Source organism: Schistocerca piceifrons, chromosome 5 (assembly GCF_021461385.2).
Source record: "Schistocerca piceifrons isolate TAMUIC-IGC-003096 chromosome 5, iqSchPice1.1, whole genome shotgun sequence".
Taxonomy (NCBI): Eukaryota; Metazoa; Arthropoda; class Insecta; order Orthoptera; family Acrididae; genus Schistocerca; species Schistocerca piceifrons.
The window spans coordinates 256,188,140-256,211,072 of NC_060142.1; the positions used below are offsets into that span (position 1 = coordinate 256,188,140).

At 39.8% G+C, this 22,933-nt stretch overlaps 1 protein-coding gene across 1 annotated transcript in view; it reads left to right on the forward strand.

The window, feature by feature from the left end:
* The first annotated feature begins 896 nt into the window (after positions 1 to 896).
* The window catches only part of LOC124798464 (ejaculatory bulb-specific protein 3-like), a 34,270-nt gene continuing 12,233 nt past the window's right edge, over positions 897 to 22,933 (forward strand). Inside the window, exons 1-2 of the mRNA XM_047261892.1 lie at positions 897 to 1,026; positions 17,923 to 18,058. Coding sequence (XP_047117848.1) covers positions 955 to 1,026; positions 17,923 to 18,058 — 208 coding nt within the window. The 5' untranslated portion in view covers positions 897 to 954. The remainder of the gene's footprint in view (positions 1,027 to 17,922; positions 18,059 to 22,933) is intronic.

Sequence of the window (22,933 nt, forward strand, 5' to 3'; positions counted from 1 at the left end):
GGCCGTGGAATATTGCTTAATCACTACATTCCACGTAATTTGTTATGTACTGCCACTTTCTAGTTTCGTTGAGGTGCGAAATTCTGCGATATTCTGGCATTTGTGACTTATTTATTGATTCACTCTTGTATATACAAAAAAATCTTCAGAAACTGTCCCTGCAACACATATGTTGGGAGATAATCCAAGTATCAACATCATTTTAGGTATTGGTATCGATATCAATTTCTATTCCTTTGGTCACTTAGTCATCGCGATCTTCTGGTAGTGTTGCAACATAGGATGGTACCTCGAAACCGGTATTTGAGATTCAAATCTCCATCTAGCCAGCCATATATAGATTTTATGCCATTTTTCCGAAAATACGTACAGCCAAAATTCCGGGATGATACCTTTGGAAAGACCACAGCCCAGATATTGAAGTTCATCTGCCGTCAGAACACGGTCTTCCAAAGGACGTCACACCCTATCCTTTCTTATTCTTTACTTTCAAAACGAATGAACTAATGTATCGGAAACCAACTCCAGGAAGAAGGGGAACAACGATGTAGTCTGAAGAAACTGGTTGGTGTGTAGGTATCCCTATATTCATAATACACACGGAATGCAAGACTGAGCGTAAGTGAACCACTCTTCCGCTCGTTTCGTATTAGCGTTAGCAAACTGACTCGGCAGAATGTCTCTAGAAAGACTTTTTTTCTTACAAACGACATTCAGGGCCGAAACTATTAACATCAGTTTGTTAAGTGACTCGCGTGTACCGTGAGAAAAACACTATGCCGAAGGGAGAGTCTGTTTCTAAATGACACACCTCGTGCACCGAGAGGCAGAAACGTATGAAAATTGCCCAGTGTCACGAAGAGTGTGACGCACAGACTCCATCAACAAAGGTTCTAGTGACCGCGACCAATATAAAGACAGAACGCGGCCTCTTTGCGCCACCACACGTCCGACATGTCGTCTGCAGTACCCTTTCTGGTGTTCCTCAGCTTCCTCGTTGCCGTCATAGCATCTGCGTCGGCACAGGTAAGTTGCTACCAGAGATATGGATTTCGTTTCTATGATACCCAGAAAGTTATAGTGCTTTGATAATACTAAAATTTGAAAACGCTCTTGTTATTTATTTTGCCTTTAGTTTTATTCTCGCGTGTTGACTGCGGGTTACGTAAGAATAATCGCACAAAGCCTTTACTAGCCAAAGAGATTCGCATTTACGAGTAGTAATTATAGTACCATCATCATTCGTGGTAGAAACTACATAATCTTCTAAATTAACCTACAAGTAAGTTGAGAGTTTTGTTAAAGAAGAGAGCAGTTATTGGCTTCTTTGTTAATCTATGTCTCCAAATGTTATTTTAATGCAACAAGAATCAGATTTGAAGTGACCGTTATGTCAAATGCTACATGTGGATGGCGCAAACAACTTGAACTGGTTGCGTCAGTTCTGTTTATTGATTTCCTTCTTCTTCTTCTTCTTCTTCATTTCTTCGTTTACCTAAAAAGCATTCGTCCTTTAACCACTTTAACCACTTTTCTTTATTGGACACTACAGAGATGTCAGTTTCAGTAGAGAAACTGAAGTGCGCTGTGCTCTGGCTAAAAGATACAATATGTAAGTCTTATCATAAGCGATATCACACATGAGTAAGGGTTTCAGAAACAACTGGAATTTCAATTTAAATTTCCTATAAATATTCTAAAACGGACCGTTTCTCTGCTGACTTTCAGTAACACTTTCTAGTACAAAATGTTTTCATACCATCTGGGTTCAGCAATGTTGTGAGAGTTCCTTGCCCAGAATTCGAATCAGTAACGCAATATATTTTTATGTGCAAAAGTACACCAATAATTGAGTTAGTAGTCAGGACAGTGCCGGAAATGTCCTCTTTCTCTCCGGAATGATTGTCCCCTGATATCCTCAGAACCAAATAGAGATGGTTTCGAGAAAAGGAAACAATGATACATAATATAAAAAAATCCTGATACCTCGACGTTGTTCTTCGTTTATGAAGCCAGAAGGCGTTCCAGTTGAAGAACACAGTTTATTCTCTCCAACATTCCGGAGGAAATCCATCATTCGAGCTAGGTTATAGGTTATTACAATATGAAATGAAAATTTTTAAAAGCTTACACGATGTTTGTTGACTGTCCATTTGGCGTATCACATCTAAAAATAATATAGTTCAAATGGTTCTGAGCACTATGGGACCTAACATCCATGGTCATCAGTCCCCTAGAACTTAGAACTACTTAAACCTAACTAACCTAAGGACAACACACAACATCCAGTCATCACGAGGCAGAGAAAAATAATATAGTCACCGATTCAGGGCGCGAATTGTGAAATATAATTACCTCCACCGCACATGAGTGAAGACTTGGATCTTCTAAGCGCCCTCGTTGTCGAAAGGAAAATGCGAAAAGGGTTCGACAAGCCTACATACAAATTGATAGTGTGGCAATGAAATCTGAGAACGGTAGTTGTAACCGAAGTCGCTCATTTTCTATTACTATCTTGTGATGGTCTAAAGAATTTCAAAGTTTTGGTCGACACAATGTCGTATTTTGTACACAAGAAAAAGTGCTGTTAGACCGCCGCAAATTTAGCTGTCGGCCACTAACTGAACCAAAGTTCTAAGTCACAAGTGCAAGGATAATTAAAGTGTTTTAACGCGTACCCACTGACTAATCCACCCAGGTACCTTAAGATAATACGTCACAGAGTTCTTCTGGCAGGCGGCAGCAGTTACTGGTCGCTAGAGACGTAACAACAGTTTGGGGTGGGCTTGAATCAAACAGTTACAATTCTTATAGCTTCTGAACAAGATATGACATGTAGTTTTCACGGTTGTAACAGTATTACTTACAATTACTTCATCTATGGATAAGACAGTACATTTATTCTCCTTATGCCACATACATAACTACTGAACCTATAGGTTTAATTATTGTAATTCGTTTGCTTGATTCACACGTATTATTTTAACTCGTACTTGATGAAGTCTACCAGAATTACTACTACTTCTGCAGAATTTTTAGTACTTTCATCAACAGATGAATAAACAACAAATTTCGTGTGTCTCTTTGGTGCGCCACGTTATGAGTCTTTATCGCGACTCATCATTTGAACAAACGTATTCTTTAACAATGGAACTTCCCTTGGGCAGTGGTCTCAGAAAAAACTTACTGACGGTTCGATAAACTGTTTTAGCTACTAGCTGAAAACATTTTCTGATCCTCGATATCAAAAGATAATAGTAACAAGTGAAAATTTATTTAGGTTGTTTTATAGATTAGTAATAATACGAAAATGGTGTCACTTGCCTAAAGAGAGTGTTGCGACGAACACTGTCTGTTTGGCTACCCCCAAGTTACCTACATTTTTCGTCACTGAAAAATTTGTCATTTCGATGTTGTATGTCCTCGTAAACCGTCCAGTAGTAAGGATGAGTCGACAAAAGGAAAACCTTGTGTAATTGCCGATGGTTGGACTAAGTTTCCCCTCTGACAAATTAAATACTGGTTATTCGTGGTTTCTCCCATTAACTTCATATGAATACAGTGGTATTTCATGAATAAATGTTTCACGGATTTCATGCCACCTCTGTTTTTTATGAATACGCCAGGTTTCATCGACTTTCCTTGTCTTCATCATCAGGAGTTATTTGTCAGCCGTGCGGTACATTATTTACGAGGGGATTCCAAAAGTAACGCAATACTTTTTTTTTTTTTTTGTGAGAGCAGGATGGGTTTATTGGACATTCCAATACACCACATTACATCTACATCTACATCTACATTTATACTCCGCAAGCCACCCAACGTTGTGTGGCGGAGGGCACTTTACGTGACACTGTCATTACCTCCCTGATAATCAACGCCCTGAGGAAGAACAAGGCAATGGAAACCACTGCATTAAAGACACATAATGTGTATCTACGGGACATGTGGCTATAATTGAAAAAGTGTCATGATGATCTCTCCATTGGTAAAATACTGCGGAATTGTCCCTCATTCGGATCTCAGAGATGCGACTGCCAAGGGGGAGCTGACCATGGGAAAAAGGGTAAATACCCGACGAAAGAATAATATTCTACGAGTCAGAGCGTCAAATGTCAGAAGCTTGAACGTGGAAGGAAACTTAGAAAATCTGAAAATTATCATTGTAGATATAGAGGGGCTCAGTGAAGTGTAATGGTAAGTAGAAATAGATATCTGGTCGTAATATTAGCAGCAGCAGAAAATGACATGACGGGAGTATGGGTCGTCCTGAACAGGAAGACAGGGCAGAGAGTGCGTTACTGTGAACAGTTCAATGATAGGGTTCTTCCCACCAGATTGACAGCAAACCATCACGGACAAGGACAGTTCTTATATACATGGCAACATCGCAAACCGGAGATGAAGAGACAGAGGAAGTATATGAGAATATTGAACAGATAATGCGGAGCATAAAGGGAGACAAATGCCTATTGACTTTAGTGGCCTGGGATGTGCTTGTACGCGAAAGAGTAGAAGAAAGAGTTACGGAGGGATATGCGTTTGGTACTAGGAACGAGACAGGAGAAAGACTAATTGAGTTCTGCATTCAATTTCAGCTGGTAATATAAATATTCTGTTCGAGAATCACAAGAGGAGGAAGTGTAATTAGAAAAGACCAGGAGGTAGGGAAGATTTCAGTTAGATTGCATCACAGTCAGACAGATATTCCGAAATCAGATACTTGATTGTAAGGCGTACACAGGAGGAGATATACTGCAAATCACAATAAACCAGTGATGAAGAGTAGGTTGAAGTTAAAGAGACTAGTCAGTGAGACTCAGTAGGCAAAGAAGTGAGAAACTAAGTACTGAGGTATGAAGATATACGCTTCACACTATTACACGACTGTAGACACTATTACACGAAATAGCTCAGTAGGCAGTATACTGAAGAGGGATGGACATCTCTAAAAATAGCAGTCAGATACGTTGTAGATTAGATTAGATTAGATTCATACTAGTTACATGGATCATGAATATGATATTTTGTAATGATGTGGAACGAGTCAAATTTTCCAATACATGACATAATTAAGTTAATTTAACAACATACTTAAGTTACTATAACAACTTTTTCATTTTTTGTGTTTTTTTATTTTTATTTTTTTTATTTTTTATTTTTTAAATATTTTTTTGTTTTTTTTAAATTTATATCTAAAAATTCCTCTATGGAGTAGAAGGAGTTGTCGTTCAGAAATTCTTTTAATTTCTTCTTAAATACTTGTTGGTTATCTGTCAGACTTTTGATACTATTTGGGAAGTGACCACAGACTTAAGTGCCAGTATAATTCACCCCTTTCTGTGCAAAAGTTAGATTTAATCTTGAATAGTGAAGATCATCCTTTCTCCTAGTATTGTAGTTATGCGCACTGCTATTACTTTTGAATTGGATTTGGTTGTTAATAACAAATTTCATAAGAGAGTATATATACTGAGAAGCTACTGTGAATATCCCTAGATCCTTAAATAAATGTCTGCAGGATGATCTTGGGTGGACTCCAGCTATTATTCTGATTACACACTTTTGTGCAATAAATACTTTATTCCTCAGTGATGAATTACCCCAAAATATGATGCCATATGAAAGCAATGAGTGAAAATAGGCGTAGTAAGCTAATTTACTAAGATGTTTATCACCAAAATTTGCAATGACCCTTATTGCATAAGTAGCTGAACTCAAACGTTTCAGCAGATCATCAATGTGTTTCTTCCAATTTAATCTCTCATCAATGGACACACCTAAAAATTTGGAATATTCTACCTTAGCTATATGCTTCTGATTAAGGACTATATTTATTAATGGCGTCATACCATTCACTGTACGGAACTGTATGTACTGTGTCTTATCAAAATTCAGTGAGAGTCCGTTTACAAGGAACCACTTAGTAATTTTCTGAAAGACAGTATTGACAATTTCATCAGTTAATTCTTGTTTGTCAGGTGTGATTACTATACTTGTATCATCAGCAAAGAGAACTAACTTTGCCTCTTCATGAATATAGAATGGCAAGTCATTAATATATATTAAGAACAACAAAGGACCCAAGACTGACCCTTGTGGAACCCCATTCTTGATAGTTCCCCAGTTTGAGGAATGTGCTGATCTTAGCATATTATGAGAACTACTTATTTCAACTTTCTGCACTCTTCCAGTTAGGCACGAATTAAACCATTTGTGCACTGTCCCACTCATGCCACAATACTTGAGCTTGTCTAGCAGAATTTCATGATTTACACAATCAAAAGCCTTTGAGAGATCACAATAAATCCCAATGGGTGGTGTCCGGTTATTCAGATCATTCAAAATTTGATTGGTGAAAGCATATATGGCATTTTCTGTTGAACAACCTTTCTGGAAACCAAACTGACATTTTGTTAGTACTTCATTGTTACAGATATGTGAAGCTACTCTTGAATACATTACTTTCTCAAAAATTTTGGATAAAGCTGTTAGAAGGGAGATTGGACAGTAATTGTTGACATCAGATCTGTCCCCCTTTTTATGCAAAGGTATAACAATAGCATATTTCAGTCTATCAGGGAAAATGCCCTGTTCCAGAGAGCTATTACACAGGTGGCTGAGAATCTTACTTATCTGTTGAGAACAAGCTTTTAGTATTTTGCTGGAAATGCCATCAATTCCATGTGAGTTTTTGCTTTTAAGCAAGTTTATTATTTTCCTAATTTCAGAGGGAGAAGTGGGTGAGATTTCAATTGTATCAAATTGCATAGGTATGGCCTCTTCCATTAACAGCCTAGCATCTTCTGATGAACACCTGGATCCTATTATATCCACAACATTTAGAAAATGATTATTAAAAATATTTTCAACTTCTGACTTTTTGTTTGTAAAGTTTTCATTCAATTTGATGGTAATACTGTCTTCCTGTGCTCTTGGTTGACCTGTTTCTCTTTTAATAATTTTCCAAATTGTTTTAATTTTATTATCGGAGTTGCTTATTTCAGACATGATACACATACTTCTGGATTTTTTAATAACTTTTCTTAATATAACACAGTAGTTTTTATAATGTTTGATAGTTTCTGGGTCACTACTCTTTCTTGCTGTCAGATACATTTCCCATTTCCGGTTACAAGATATTTTTATACCCTTAATAAGCCATGGTTTGTTACAAGGTTTCTTACGAGTATATTTAACCATTTTCTTGGGGAAGCAGTTTTCAAATGCATTTACAAAAATGTAGTGAAATAAATTATATTTTAAATTGGCTTCAGGTTCACCTGATCCCAGTCTAATTGCTGTAGGCTTTCCCTGATATTTGCAATTGTTAAATCGTTGACTGAACGTACTACTTTGGAGGACTGTATAGTATTGCTGAATGGAGCTATGTCATATATTGTAACTAGCTGTGCGCCATGATCAGAAAGACCTTTCTCAACAGGCTGAGAATTTATCTGGTTAAACTTATCTTGGTCTATAAAGAAGTTATCTATCAGTGAGCTGCTATCCTTTACCACCCGAGTAGGAAAATCAATAACGGGTGTCAAATTGAAAGAACCGAGTAATACTTCAAGATCATTTTTCCTATTACCCTCTTTCAGAGAATCTACATTGAAGTCCCCACAAATAATAATTTGCTTCCCCCTGTCTGACAGATAGCACAACAAGGAGTCCAAATTTTTCAGAAATAGATGAAAATTTCCTGATGGGGACCCATATACAATTACAATTATAAATGTCCCTTTATTTAATTTAAGCTCACAGGCACATGCTTCTATATGTTTCTCTACACAAAACTTTTTTGTTTCTATACTTTTTGCACAATGATAACTTTTGACATATATCGCAACTCCTCCTTTCTCCTTATTTTCTCTCATTACATGTGCAGAGAGCTTATATCCACTTGCATTTACCTTATCCATATCAGTAACAATGTGATTCTCAGACAGGCACAGTATATCTATTTCATCCTCAGCTTCTAAATCTTCTAAACAAACCAGAAGCTCATCTATTTTATTCTTTAAACTCCCAATATTTTGATGAAATATACTTACATTATTTTTAATTATACTTTTATGAGAACCTTTCCTTATTCTAACATTTGCAGTACTCTCCTGTCTGAGTTTCTCATTGTGCTTAGGCCTAGTTGCTATACCAGTGGTCACATGGTGTTCAGAGAGGCAGATTATGTCAACTTGGTTGGGTGACTTTAATTCATCAATGCAATTACCTAGGACTGAGATACAACTTGGTGGAGATAAAATTTCTGGTGATTGGTGAAAATTTATAATTGACAGCTGTGATTGGTGATCCAATGTGCTAGAATTGTGCTATTTAATTTCTTTCCTAAACTGAAGATTTGTTTCAATCCTGACCTCTCGTAGAACTTGACATCTTTCTGTCTTACCTATCCTAAAAAAGGTGCTGCTCCAACACCTGTAACCACTGGTATTTTACCATTCATGGCAGTGCCTCCCCCCCTTAAATTTCCTGCTATTACCCTAGCCAGTTTCCCCTTCCCTTTCCTTTTGTGAGTAAAGAAAAGCGTAAGTACAAAGAACGTATCTGCCTAGAAACATGGGTAACAGAAGCAACACTTCAGTTAATCAATGAAAGAAGGAATTATAAAAATATTGAGGGAAATTCAGGAATAAAGAAATACAAGTCGCTAAGGACTGAAATAAATAGGACGTGCAGGGGAACTAAGACAAAATTGCTGCATTAAAAACGAAAAGAAATCGAAAAAGAAATGATTGTCGGAAGGACTGATACAGCGTATAATAAAGTCAAAGCAGCCTTCAATGAAATTAAACGCGAGGGTGGTAACATTAAGACTGCAACGGTAGTTCCACTGTTAAATGCAGAGGAGAGAGCAGATAAGTGGAAACAGCACGTTTAAGGCCTCTATTAGGGGGAATATTTGTCTGATGTGATAGAAGAAGGAACTGGAGTCGATTTATAAGAAGTAGAGGATTCAGTATTAGAATCAGAATTTACTCGTAATATAGCTTGGCTACACTTATGGTCAAACAAGGCAGAAGGGATGGACAACACGCCATCAGAATTTCTAAAATCTGTGAGGGAGTGGCAACATAACGACTATTCACATTGGTGTGTAGAATATGAGTGTGGCGATATTTCCTGACTTTCGGAAAAATATCATCCACACAAAAATGTCATCCACACAGTTGTCATGAGTCCAAGACCGACAAGAGCGAGAATTATCTCACAGTCAGCTTAACGGTTCACTCATCCAAGCTGCTGACAAGAATAACATACAGAAGAATGGAGAAGAAAACTGAGAATGTGTTAGATGACTATCAGATCGGCCTTAGAAAAGGGCAGAGAGGCAATTCTCAAGTTGAGTTTCATAATGGAAGAAACATTCATAGGTTTTTTCGACCTGGAAAAAGCGTTAGACAATGTCAAACGGTGCAAATTCTGAGAAAATAGGGGGAAGCCATAGAGAGAGACGGGTAATATACCAAATGTTCAACAGCCAAGGGGGAAACATCAAAACTGGATGACCAAGATCAAAGTGCTCGTATTAAACAGGGTGTAATTCAGGGATGTAGTCTTTTGCCCCTACTGTTCAATTTGTACATCGAAGGAGGAATGACGGAAATAAAAGAAAGGTTCAGGAATGGAATCAAAATTCAAGGTGAAAAGGATATTACTGATGCGATTCGCTGACGACATTGCTATCCTGGCTGAAAGTGAAGAAGAATTACGTGGTCTGCTGCATATCGATTGAGAGTAAATCGCAGAAAGAGTGATGAGAAGTGCCAGAAACGAGTACAGCGAGAAACTTAAATCAGGAATGGTGATCACGAAATAGATGAAATTAAGGAATTCTACTACCTAGGCAGCAAAATAACCAATGATGGACGGAACAAGGATGTATACTATCGCCTCCCAAAGTTAACTGCAATAATGTACTAATTCTCTCTTGGAATGAATGTATCCTGTACTGGGCGACTGTACAGATAAAAAAAATGAAAAGAAAACATGAATATAATGAATGTTTGTGAAGTTAATTGCAGAACTTTTCCTTACAAAAATCTTGAAGATTCTCTGAAAATATTATTATGATTATTATAGTTATTATTTCATCGCAAACAATAGAGGTCCGCTGAAAGAAGAATTCTTCTTCTGTGTCTCGGCGATGTCGATCCCAGGACTCCACAGCTGCGGCGATCGGCGATTTAGTATTGATGGCTCTGCACAATCTCAAAGAAACAGGAGCGTAAAGAAACAGGGAGCAGATCCTTAATCGTGTAGTGAGAATAAATCCACGTCCGGGCTACTGAATGTTACTTTTGAGAAAAGACGACAACCTCGCTCGTCGCTGGTTTTGATACGTGTTATTATAAATTCGATGTAGGCTCTTGAAATTATTGTCGCCACAGGATGTAAATCTCGCTGGTAAAACTTAAACATACATAATGTCCAATATGAAGTGCCAGGTTTTCAAAAGAATGAATTACCTTTTTCCAGCCGTTTATTCATCAAGATGAGGTCTTGATGAGGTACAATGATTTTTAATCCTTCCACCTTTTCTTTATAGAGAACCATCATTAAATTCACAATTTTGATTGCAATGGCGGACTATCTCTTTCATACAACAATATGAGTTCCAATGATTTTTAATCCTTCCACCTATTCTATATAGAGACCCAACATTAAATTCACAATTTTGATTGCAATGGGGGACTATCTCTTTCGTACAACAATATATACATCTCTTCTCTTCTGCTAGGAAGACAACACAAAACAAAACAAAAAGAAATAAGAAATGACATCTAAGTCGGCTAACAAAGCCAGAGATACAGTGTACAACAGTCTCTCTTTAGCATCGCTGCTGCCACTCGCTGCTGCTATATCTTTGAGTGTCAATATTACCGTCATGGTTTTCAATATATAAAACAATTTATAGCTTTCTTAGTCAGTCCAGATTGGAGGTACAAAAACTATGCATTGCATTTCAAAACATATGCGAAGTAAACATTTGGCCACTACCAGCTTTTAACACATTAAAAAACATTTCCATCGCATTGACACTTCAACCACTTCCACACAGGCGTCTTAAGACAGAGAGTACAATGAAATATTAAGTTCTCCCGATGTGGTACTACAGAGAACATAAAAAGCAGACTAGCACAGACAAATAGGGCATTCATGGGCGAGAGAAATCTGCTATACAATGTTCATCATAAGATAAACCTGATGTAAACAAACACAAACGCGTTGATTGGTCAGAAGCCGTAGCACGCGTATACAGGTGTTGCGCTCTTGGAAGTAGGTCATACTTATGTATTAGATATTTTATTACTAAGTTAGGTCAAACGAAACTTTAAGATATTCTAATGTATTAACAGCCATTAACGATTTCTTAATCACGCTTTAGCTACGTAGTTTTTATTTCAAAAATCATGTTCAGTCACAGTCTCTGTATTGTTGTGCTCCGACTGTCGCGCTGATAGTGTGCAGTAGAAAATGGCTGAGGCTGCTTCCTGCTCCATAGTGAATCACGCCTGTGGAACGCTGTTAAAAAGTGCAGAGAAATAGATTTTCCTAAATTTGCAGAAAACATGGCTTTGAAGTTTTCCGAGGGACTGTACTTAATACAGTTATAATAAAAGTACACATTGGATGTACGGTGGAATCTGTAGCGTGATAAGTAGATAATCTATTGCGATTTCGTAGACCACGGGTTCAAGTCTTGCTTTGGTCATCTTTTTCTTCGTTCAACTTTAAATACCTACATCTCGTAACTTTAAAATTCATCGTCATTTTTTGTTAGTAATGCCCGTCTTCTTGTTTCTAAGTACATATTGCACGAGAAGTTCCTGTCTTCATTTCACATATAAATTCTTAATTATCGATATTTTATGAGAGATGGTTAACAAAGGCTGCTTAAGTTAACAAAACAAAACAATTTATTTTTTAGGGCTAAAGTGAAAATCTAACTGATCTTTATTTGGGCTATGTCTATTGTTTTATAACACAGATCTAGTATCACACGAACCAGAGTGATAAGTGACATAGGAACATGATGGCAGTTCCATAACTTAAATGTATTCCTAGGTTTCGGATAAGGAAGGAGCTAAGAGATTACCAGACGACTGACGGTAATTAATACCTTCAGTGGCTCCAGTGTTCAACAATACGCAGAAATCCTTACAGTATGCTTTTGCATAGCACATAGCTCGCTCAGAAAAATTACTGTGTGTTTATGGTAGGAATTTTCATCACTCTTTTTTTGTAATTAGAATACTGTGTTAGATGAGAAAGAGAGCATTTTATGGCATTCCATCTGCTCACCTAAGAGCTGTGTGGCAGTGCTGGAGTTTTGCCGAATATTATTTCATTCTCTTAAAAATTGAATTGTGTTCGAAGCTATATTGTTTCTCCGCTCGTCTCTTTCTGCATTTGAACAGGAGCTGCACACTCATTGCAGTATAGTTAGTCCAGCTGGCTGGTCAGTGCTTCGAAGTTAAACGTGCCGGTAAAGCTGTTGTCCAACTTTATTGCTTAGTCTTTGTGCGTATAACACAGCATAAAAGTATCCTTATGATCGTACTTTGCTGTACTGGGCACAGCTTGGCTTCTGTCCAAGTGAAGTGAAATCAAATGGGATTTGTACAAACGCGAAAGAATACATGTGTAACGTTTACATCAAGTTTATTCATATGATGAACACAGTGTAGTATCAAACATAGTCCTTTATTTGAGTAAGAAATTTCTGGAAATGTACGTTTGGAGCACAGCGTTATATGGTCGTGAAACATGGACTTTGGTAAAACTGGAACATAAGAGAATCGAAGCATTTGAGATGCGGTGCTACAAACGAAAGTTGATTAAGTAAGGAATGAGGAGGTTCTGCGCAGATTCGGAGAGGAAAGGAATATGTGGAAAACGCTGACAAGAAGAAGGGACAGAATAGTAGGAAAGCTGTTAATCATCAGGGAATAGCTTCCATGGTACTAGAGGGAGCTGTAGAAGGTAAAAACTTAAAGGAAGACAGAGACTAAAATACGTCCAGCAAATAAATGAGGACGTGAGATGAAGAGGTCGTCAGAGGAGAGGAAATTGTGGGGCGCTGCATCAAAGCAGTAATACGAGTGATGACAAAATAAAAATTATGGCGACGAACATATTGCAGGAGTAACATCAGTGCGCAGTCGGCCGGAACTCGAGAGATGGGACATATTTGCGAGACGTTGTTGCGATGACAGACGTCTCGACCGACAATTCACCGTGCATTTGTTCACTAACGGGTCTCCGTCGACATTGCAAACGCCTATGAATACCTGAGATGCTCTGTTTTTCTGCTGAAAGAAACTGAATGCCAGCTCTCTGCTTGGAACGCACCTTCGTTACAGACGCCATCTCGAAGGCTGCGTATAGCGCTGCTAGTTGTCGGGACTCCACGAAACTATAGAGGCTGAAGCGGGAATTTTCCATGACGTTCCACAACAAATTCTGCATTTTTTTCAACCGAAATTGACCGAGAAAAAATGTGCTGCATTACTTATTGAACACCCTTCGTCGAGTTCTATATCGACACGTCATGAAGTGACAAAACTTCTATATGCTACCAAAGATAATGTCGGTGTCTATGATGGAGGACACTAGCAACAATGGTGATTCCGTTAGGTGGCGGATAACTCAGCTTATTTCTTGTAACCGTCAGCACTTAGTACCCATTCTTGCACCACTAAGGGTGTAACTGTTGTCCCAGCTAAAGTTGTTATCCTACGTTGTAATCGCAACGGCTTCTTTGATGACAGAACTCCAGTAGTCAGTTGCATGGGATGAAATTTTTGTTTCATCAATCGTAACATAACTGTGTTTGTATATGATTCTGTGCTCAACAACAGCAGAGTTGTGGAAATGTAATGTGGCTTCGTATTTCTGGGCACCGTTCTGAAATCGTTCGCAAGATCTGATCAATGAAACTACTACGGCATTCACAATTTGTCCAGAAGCACTGAGACCAAGGGTCTCTTTAATTTTCTTGCGTGGTCCAAAACTGAACTGAATGCATTGTCTGCCAGGGACAACCAGTTTTAACTGTCGTAGCTCTGACGAATGAAAGGAGTGCGATAGGTTTATCACTAGACATTGCTTACTTTATGTAGCCGCTTTCCTGCAACGCCTTTTTCAGATATCTGATCTCGGATCCCAGGTGGACCTTCTCAGTTAGAGTTTTACCTGTATGTATCAGCGTGTTTAAAATAGCTCTCATTTGGCCTGGATGAAGTATAGGTCAGTATTTGGTGGTTTCCGGTAAACAGCCTATCTGACTTAGTTTCAAGCGAAACGTTTAAAATTGGTAATTTCTCTCTCCACCTCAGAGATGAGTTTGATAGTGTGCTTTCAATTCATATGTTCAGTCCCATGAGACCAGATCATAAAAGTGTCAACTTCGCAAACAAAAACGAAGCATGATGGACGAAGAGGAGCTGAAATTAATGCGTATTCTACGAAATATGCGTTGTTGCAGAACTCTGGCTATGCCGTTAAGCACTTCGCAATATTTATCACTGCAAGAAAGTAGCTGAACGTCTAACTATGGTGATTCAGTTTGACAGTCTCGGGAGAGAAGTGGTCTGCTAGCAACGTGAATATGCTGTACAGGGGTATTTCCTTGAAATGACGACCGAACGATTTATTTTCTGGTTGTATTTGGAACCTTTCATAACATAGTTGGAAACTAATATTCCAGGCATCGTCAAACTGAGTACTAGATTATTGTGTAACACAGAATTGTGATATCATTATTCACGGAACCTATCGCCGAGATATATTTCTTCAGTCCATAACTGCTAGTAGTCAGAGGCATTTTGACTGCTGATTCCTAACTAGTAGTCTGCTCTTTTTTGGCAAAAAATACACTATTTCTTGTGCAAATTATTACAACAGAGAGAAATGATTATCTCAATAATTATTAACTGTGAACAAGCGTAGACATTTTGCTAAAAGCAATGATTAATATACTAAAGATCTGCAGCGACATTTCTGACGTGACTGTAAAAATTACTTGTGGAGTAAGTCTCTAAGGGTCTGACTGATCAGTTTACGGGTAAATGATTTAGCATTTGAGGAACCAGCCGACATAAGAGGAGTGGTACATAGCATCTAGGGAACAGTGTTCCAGGCAGTGTAAACAAATCAAGTTGTTCTCAGGACCGCAAGGATTCAAATCGTCGACGACTTGTCTTGCCTCAAATCGTCGACGTCTTGCTCTGTTGAAAGCTGGACTGGTGGACCTGTGTCACATAGGCTTCCATTATCGAGAAACATCGAACGTCTCAGCCTGAAGAAACAATGACAGCCTCATCACGAATTTTTCGCGAGGATACTGACACTAATCTTTTGTGAAGAGTCGTATGTCATCCTGTTGTACCATTATGGCTCCGTGAACTTTACAAGCACATCTGCTAACTTTTACATAGGTACGGGTATTCTTGGGTGGAAGTCCAACTTCTTCACTAAAATTTTCGTGATTTTTTTCGACCGTGGCTTGATATCCTAATACAGAGCAATGTTAAAAATGAGATTCTGTGACAGCACTACTTATAGATGTTCTGTTTTATTGTTCCCATTGAGTCATTGTCAAGAGCGCATTCTTTGGCTGCCTAGGCGATTACTTTTACGTTATGCCGCAATGGGGGTGCTACGCAAACGCTGTCGGCTACCTTATGCTGAAAACCAAGACAGTGAGGTTCTGTATCAATCGTTCCAAACCAAGCATGAGTTACCGCGTATAGAATGCAAGGGTAAATTAACAGGATATACTTGCGGCGTTGTATCACAAAGATAACAGAGCTAAAGAGCTCGAATATGAAGCAGTAGTTACTCCGAAATTGACCGCAAATTAATCAACAAACACATGACGAGTAGCAGAAAAGCCTTTTGTCTGCATAACCAAATATTTCATGGCTGACGTCCAAAATTTCCAGCTTTATAGACCCAACAAGACGTCCTACCTTCTCTCTTGAAGGTAATTTGCTATCTAATTAGAACTTGAGATGCCAGCATCCATCTTAAAGCTGAGCAAATGTCTGCTTTTCTTCTTCAGTAGATCTGCTGTATGCTCTCTCGGTGGATAACATTTGACACATATGCCTAGGTATATTTTTACTTTTGCGTCGCCAGTATGCTACGTACTCTTAAGACGTCGGCATTGGCTTTGAAAGATGATGATAATTTTGCATATTCAACTTCAGACGTCCAGTGTCGTTGGTCTGGTATACCATTATGGATGCTACATTATCATCTTCCTTGACGTCGGATCTCAACTGAGTTCCATATGTGTGAATTCACTAAGTAGGTACTGTGTGTTGTTCTAATCATTCTTGTCCATTACAACTGTCACAACATTGTCTCTCTGCGACCTGATGTCACTCTTACCTTGTGATGTTCTCTTTTTAGCGTCTATACGCAAATCTCAGAATCCTCGTGTAACACTGTTGAAACTTTTTCACTTCTGCTAGCGAAATAGCAAACCTTTTGACCGGTTCGATAACCCTTCAGTGGCAAGAGGTGTTGTTTTGTCACCAAAAAATGCAGTCTTTTAGCGTTGTTAGTTGAGGCGGCGACAGTAAGAGTGTGGTTGGAAAAATTAATCATCCAACGATACTTGTCGAGCTTCACCTGTTGCTCTGACGTCTTCTACTGCAAAATATCGAACATTTACCTCTGCATATAGGAAATAATTACAAGACATACATACAGCCACTTCGGTTGCACAAAATTTTGTCAGCTGATCACGGTTTCGATTGCACTAGGATAGTCTTCATCAGAATAAAAGGTTACATGCTGAGACGTTTAAAACCATGATGTGGTTACATGTATTCCATGTAACTTTTTATTCCGATGAAGATTGCCTTAGTGCAATCGAAACCGTGGTCAATTGACAAAATGTTGTGCAACCGAAGTGGCTGTATATACGTCTTGTAATCAAATACGTACGGTTGCTGGATCATAGCCAACAAAATGTATAAAATTTCAATATAGGAAATACTTTTATTAGGCCTGGTGTCTTACAGAAGGACAAACTGTCAGTATCATACGGGGTGGGACAATTAAAAGTGGTCTGGAGAACAAAGATCCAGGGTAGGAAGAAACACATCAGAGGAAAGTAAATACAGTGCTAAGCTGAATAAAGGAGATGTTGAAAGAGACCGCCATTCATCTCTTGGCACTTTTTGGCCCTGGTCATCATTTTGAAGAAGGCAGATAGAAATTCCTGCAGTCTCCTGGAAATGTTCTGCTGCAGTTCTTGTAGATATGAGGGCTGTTGCGATACATATTAAACTTGAGCGCCCCTCATCCAAAGTAATCGCACACTGACGGATCAGGTGACTTAGATGGCCAGCTAGGGCCGCGACCAGACTCACCTCCGCTATCTATCTGTCAGGCGTAGGTCTTTTCCTCCTACTGGAGGTGGTTATCTGCATACGTTTGTGTCCAATCGTATCCACTAGTCCATGCCACTTGAATTTGAACCACCCTGTCCTTGTCCACAACTTCCTTTTTCCCGACATAAAATGTCAATGTAAAATTTAATTCACCTTAAGTCTTAAGTGGTCTTCTTTGCCTTCCAGTCGTATCTCCGCATTCACTTAACGTTTATTTAAAATGTAGGCGCTTCTTAAGTTTTTCGAGAGATTCTGTATACGCTCACTAAACGATGAGGACATTCCCTTTTGTTCATATATTTTTAAGATATTTGAAAATAATCGATTGGCTTTCCTGGGTCCGCATACCACTCTGTGACTGTATTTGGATACTGTGCGCTATACTCAGTGCTTCATGCAGTAATAACTAGTTGCTAGACGCAGAGTGGTGTACACAAGCCGCTAATTAGATTTATACCTGTTTATTCTAAAGGAGTATTCTGCTCTGCAGGACGTGTACCAGACAGCCTACGACAACGTGGACATAGACACCATAATCCAGGATGACACCTTGGTCCAGTCCATAATGAAATGCCTGGTGAGCGCTACTGACGACGTATGTGACCCCGCAAACAAGCATGTCAAAGGTGAGGACAAACCCATCGCAAGGACGATATGTAATCGTCTTTACCTTACATTCTGTAGCATCAAATCTCTTATAGCTGTAGTGGACATTTTATGATTCAAAAATATCTCCACCTCCTACGCCAGGGCTGCTGAGAACATACACCTGGTCGCTTGGCAGCCGACAGACACGTCCAGTACTAAAGAAAGTAACAGATCGACATTCCGTTAGTGAGGTGATCGATCAAAGCGCCAGCTGGATCTGTACGCCAGTTGCGAAGGAAACTGGCTGTGAAAAATTTAAAAAATCCCAACATTTGAGGAGAATGAGTCACAGACGCCATAGAAAATTTACATCTGGGTGTTCATAGATGCATCATTATAATCCAATAAGATTTCCGTGCCGATCATACGGAAGATTCTTGCAAGGAAAACTTGGGTCGATCGGTGCCCAGTGACGTGAGGAAACTGGTGTCCCCAGATAAATAAAAAAAGCCTCATTTGTGAAATGCAGGGTCACTGCAAAGAACGGGAAATTTTGGAATGGAGGTTAATGGATGAGCACAGTTACTTGACACATATTTATGTATGTGAAATTGTTGTACAGACTTTGCCATTATTGAATGTCACAAGCATTTTTATTTCTGGAATACCACAGTCTACACAAGGATTTTCATTTCTTGAATATCACATTCCTGCAGCTTGATAGGAACGTTATGTATGGCTCGACCTAACATTTAAATACAAATCCCGGAGATTTCCTCTCGTATTGTTGCTTTCAGTTCTTCGGTGGTAGCAAGTCGAGAACGGTAATCCTTCCACAAGAAAAATTCACGCGCTCTTAGGCCAGGCGGTCTTGGGGGCCGTGCAATGTCACCGTGACTTGAAACGTCACCAGCTCCCATCGATACCTGTGCAGCATTTTCCGTTGCCCCGTTATCTTGAAACCGACTGTTTGTTGCAAAATGGGGCAGTTGATGCGCTACAGAACTTACCATCATGGCGACGCATCGAACAGTCGCAACCATCATCATCTTCAAAAAAGTTGCGACTTATAAAGACACTCTATGACATGGCACACCATACACTAACATCGCTGCTGTGGAATGGACGCTCATGACGATGACGTAGATTTTGGTTGGACCAATAGCGAAAATTTTGTCTACTCACGTAGATGCTGAGGCGAAAGTGAGCTGTGTTCGACACCTACGAGTTGTTAATTGCACGGAGATCCAGAATCAGTCGTACAGGAGACAACATCAAGGTTCTGTGAACTGCTTTCGCCAGAAGCCCACAACTCTTTGTTCGATGTCAACATTTGCATCTTTCACGTGTTGAACTAATATCGAAAGTGGATTCAAAGTTCCATCCGTACGAGCTGCAGATCGATTAGCAAATTCAACATAACGATCTGATAATGCGTAGACAATACTCATCGTCGTCGTGCATTTTTGCTAACATGCTTTCAGCGTATTGTCTACGCATTATCAGATCGTTATGTTGAATTTGCTAATCGATCTGCAGCTCTTACGGATGGAACTTTGAATCCACTTTCGATATTAGTTCAACACGTGAAAGATACAAATGTTGACTTCGAACAAAGAGTTGTGGGCTTCTGGCGAAAGCAGTTCACAGAACCTTGATGTTGTCTCCCGTACGACTGGTTCTGGATCTCCGTGCAAATTTCTTCTTGAGGGCAGAACCAATTGCTTCAAAACTGCGAACCCAACTGTTGATTGCGTGCGCTGAGGCAACACGACCACGCCGTCCGATGTTGAAATGAAGCCGAAATTCTCGACGTGCGGCGTCCACCCTTCCATTCCTGTAATAGACGTTTACCGCAAAGGCACGCTGCACAACGTTACATTGTACCATATTCACAGTTTATTTAATGGGAAGACATTGCAAGCAGCATTCTATATGCCGTTCAGTGTCACCTACGTCGTATTGTTACCACAACACGTTCCAAGATTTCTGCTTTTGAGTCACCCTATAGTACTTGACATGTGTGGTCCGAATTGTACAAAATACGTATCAATGGTGCGGATCATTTACCTAGTTGATATGTTTCATTTGCAACGGCTAGATAATTCCGCAACACCAGATAAAACATCGGTTATGTACTTCCATGTGGCAGCATGTTACGATCCACGCAGTAATGCCGAAAGATTAGCATATAATGATATCCCGTATTCCAGCCGCCAAGATAGGCACAGGTGTTAAAGCGCCACTTGCGTGACGGGGAGACGCACCGGCCGCGCATCGAACCCGCCGGTATGGTCGGCGCACCGGCCAGCCTGGATGTGGTTTTTACGCTGTTTCCACACAGCATTAGGAGAATACCAGTTGGTACCCAACTACCACATCAGTTACACGATCAGCAAACATTTAGAGAACTTTCGTCCTCTTTCATGTCACTAACAGAACACGTATACAGCTGGGGTACACATATTTCTTCCCAAAAAGTAAAGGGGTGCCGACAGGAAAATTCGGTGCGTAGGTTCGTAGCGTTTTTCCATAAGTTAATAAACCCAACAGACTGACATAACAGAGGCTTCAATGAACAATAATAATTAAATTCTCCTTCCCTGTTTACAACAGTCTCGTAACGTTGGGGTAATTTTCGATTTTGCTGCTGTAGAACTCGCGTGGATTTGAGGCGAAGAGCACGTTGAGCCAAATTCGGAGAGCATTTTCATCCGGAAAGGAAGTTCCCTGAAGGTTGTTCGATAGAAATCGGAAAAGGGGAAAATCCGAGGGCGGAAGAACAGGTGAATAATGTGGGTGGAATAACTTGCCAACCCCGCTCCTGTATAGTGTTTTTGTCGTGTAACTGGCGTTAGCGTGAATTAGCATCAGGCAGGCTCCTGCCCGTTGTTCTTGGATTGCGCCTGCAAGCCGTCTCAGTTGTTGACAATAAATGTCAGCAGTGATGGAAGCAATTAGGAAGCAATTAGTAGCTCACCACACTGTCGCTGGTCGAGCTGACGCGCAACATGATCTTTTGTGAATGTGCGAAGGTGTTTGTACGGGCAGTTGCTGGTTTGTTTTGGCTCAGCCATTCCTTTATTTTTCTTGTGTTAGCATGAAGACACAATTCCTGGTCACCAGTAACGATACAGGACAGAGCATGCGGTACCAGTACAACCGATTTTTTAACCATCCACATCGTGTGCAAATGTCACACGGTGGTGGATAATCACACTTCATCACATTGACGTGGATCATTGTGGGTTATGGCGTTTAAACGAACTTCATCAAACCCCACTGATCTTCCTGCACATGGAGAATCACTAATGAGAAAACTGTCTTCCTTAAAACGAAAAAACCATTTTCCTACCGTGCTCCGTCCAGTGTCATTATCCCCATACACGGCACAAATGTTTCTGCCTCCCTCCGCTGCTGTCGCCCCTCTACCGAACTCAAAACAGATTTCTCCACTTGGCACACAATTTTCTAGTGTCTACAGCTCCGCTCACTATCTCTCCAAATAACAAAATGGCAACATGTTAATTGAAATAGCAATAAATAATAATGTCAGTTGATAAATGAGCACATATTAACCGGAATACCAACATGCAAAACAAAACCTCTACGAGTGTATGCAGCAACCTAATAATTAAAACACACACACACGCACGCACACACGCGCACATGGACGACGTGGTCAAAGTCTTAAAATGAAATATCATGAATACAAAAAGTCATGACCACAACCGCGTATTATGCCTTGCCAAAAATATTCTTTATCTGCGCCCGTTGATGTTAACGCTATTTGATTTCGCGGTCTCGCGACCCTCTTAAAAGAGCCTTCTGGCCGCTTTGGAGAGCTGTAGACGGTGAAGATGTATTAACAGAGGCTGCCATAGGACCTCGACCTCCGACACAAGTCGGGAAGCAGAGTGCTGCGTATGTGACAGCCGGATGCACGGTATCAGCACAGTGCCATGGGCTGACGTCCACGCATGACCGAAGGACAGAAAGGAGCTATTGTGCTTGCAAGTGGCCATGATCTCACTTCGAATGAAGTTGTGCGATACACTGGTGTATCATCACGGACTGTCCTACGTGTCTACAAGAAATGAAGTACCCCTTGGTGAAAACAGTGACAGTAAAAAATGTTAACTGACGGTGACCAGAAATAAGTGTAACATCTTACTGGTGACTATCTGTTTTAAATTCGACAGAAACTGCAGTTGTCAATGAACGCAGTTCCATCTCAGTTTCCGAGAGAGAATATTGCGGGGGATCTGCTAACAATGGACATTTGTAGTCTCCTACATTGCAAGACGCCTTTCCGCTCAGCCGAACATTTTGCTGTATGTCGCCAGTGGTCCAAACATTACAGTCGCTGGACAGTATCTGACTGGATTTTGCTTGTTTTCAGATCGTGCAAGACGCCGTGTACACCGACGGTGCAATTAGACGATTAGGCCGCAGCATATGGTGGATGTCATTCAGACCGGAGGTGGTTCTGTTATGGTGGTGTTTTTCATTCAGTTTTTTGGCCCAGTCATTCAGGTTACCGAAAGCATACACCATGATGTTTATTTCAACAACGTCGGTGTTTCTGGGTTCCCATATCGTCTAGATCTTCATATTGATCGTGAAATGTTATCTCCTTCTAGATTTATCTATATTTATATTAGTTTTGTTTTTCTATGAGATATTCTGGAGTTCATTAACGTTCCTACAGATTGAGCCCCACATTTATGAACTCAGGAAAACAAAAGGAAAACTTGCCCAACAGTTTCACGTCTTCAAAAATTATTTATACATACATATTAGAACATTGAGATCTCTCCACTGAAAATTACTCTCAGTGGGGACGCCTATACTACAAAGTATTGCTGGCACAATGAAGGCACTGATTAAAACAGGCCACTGTGACTGAACAT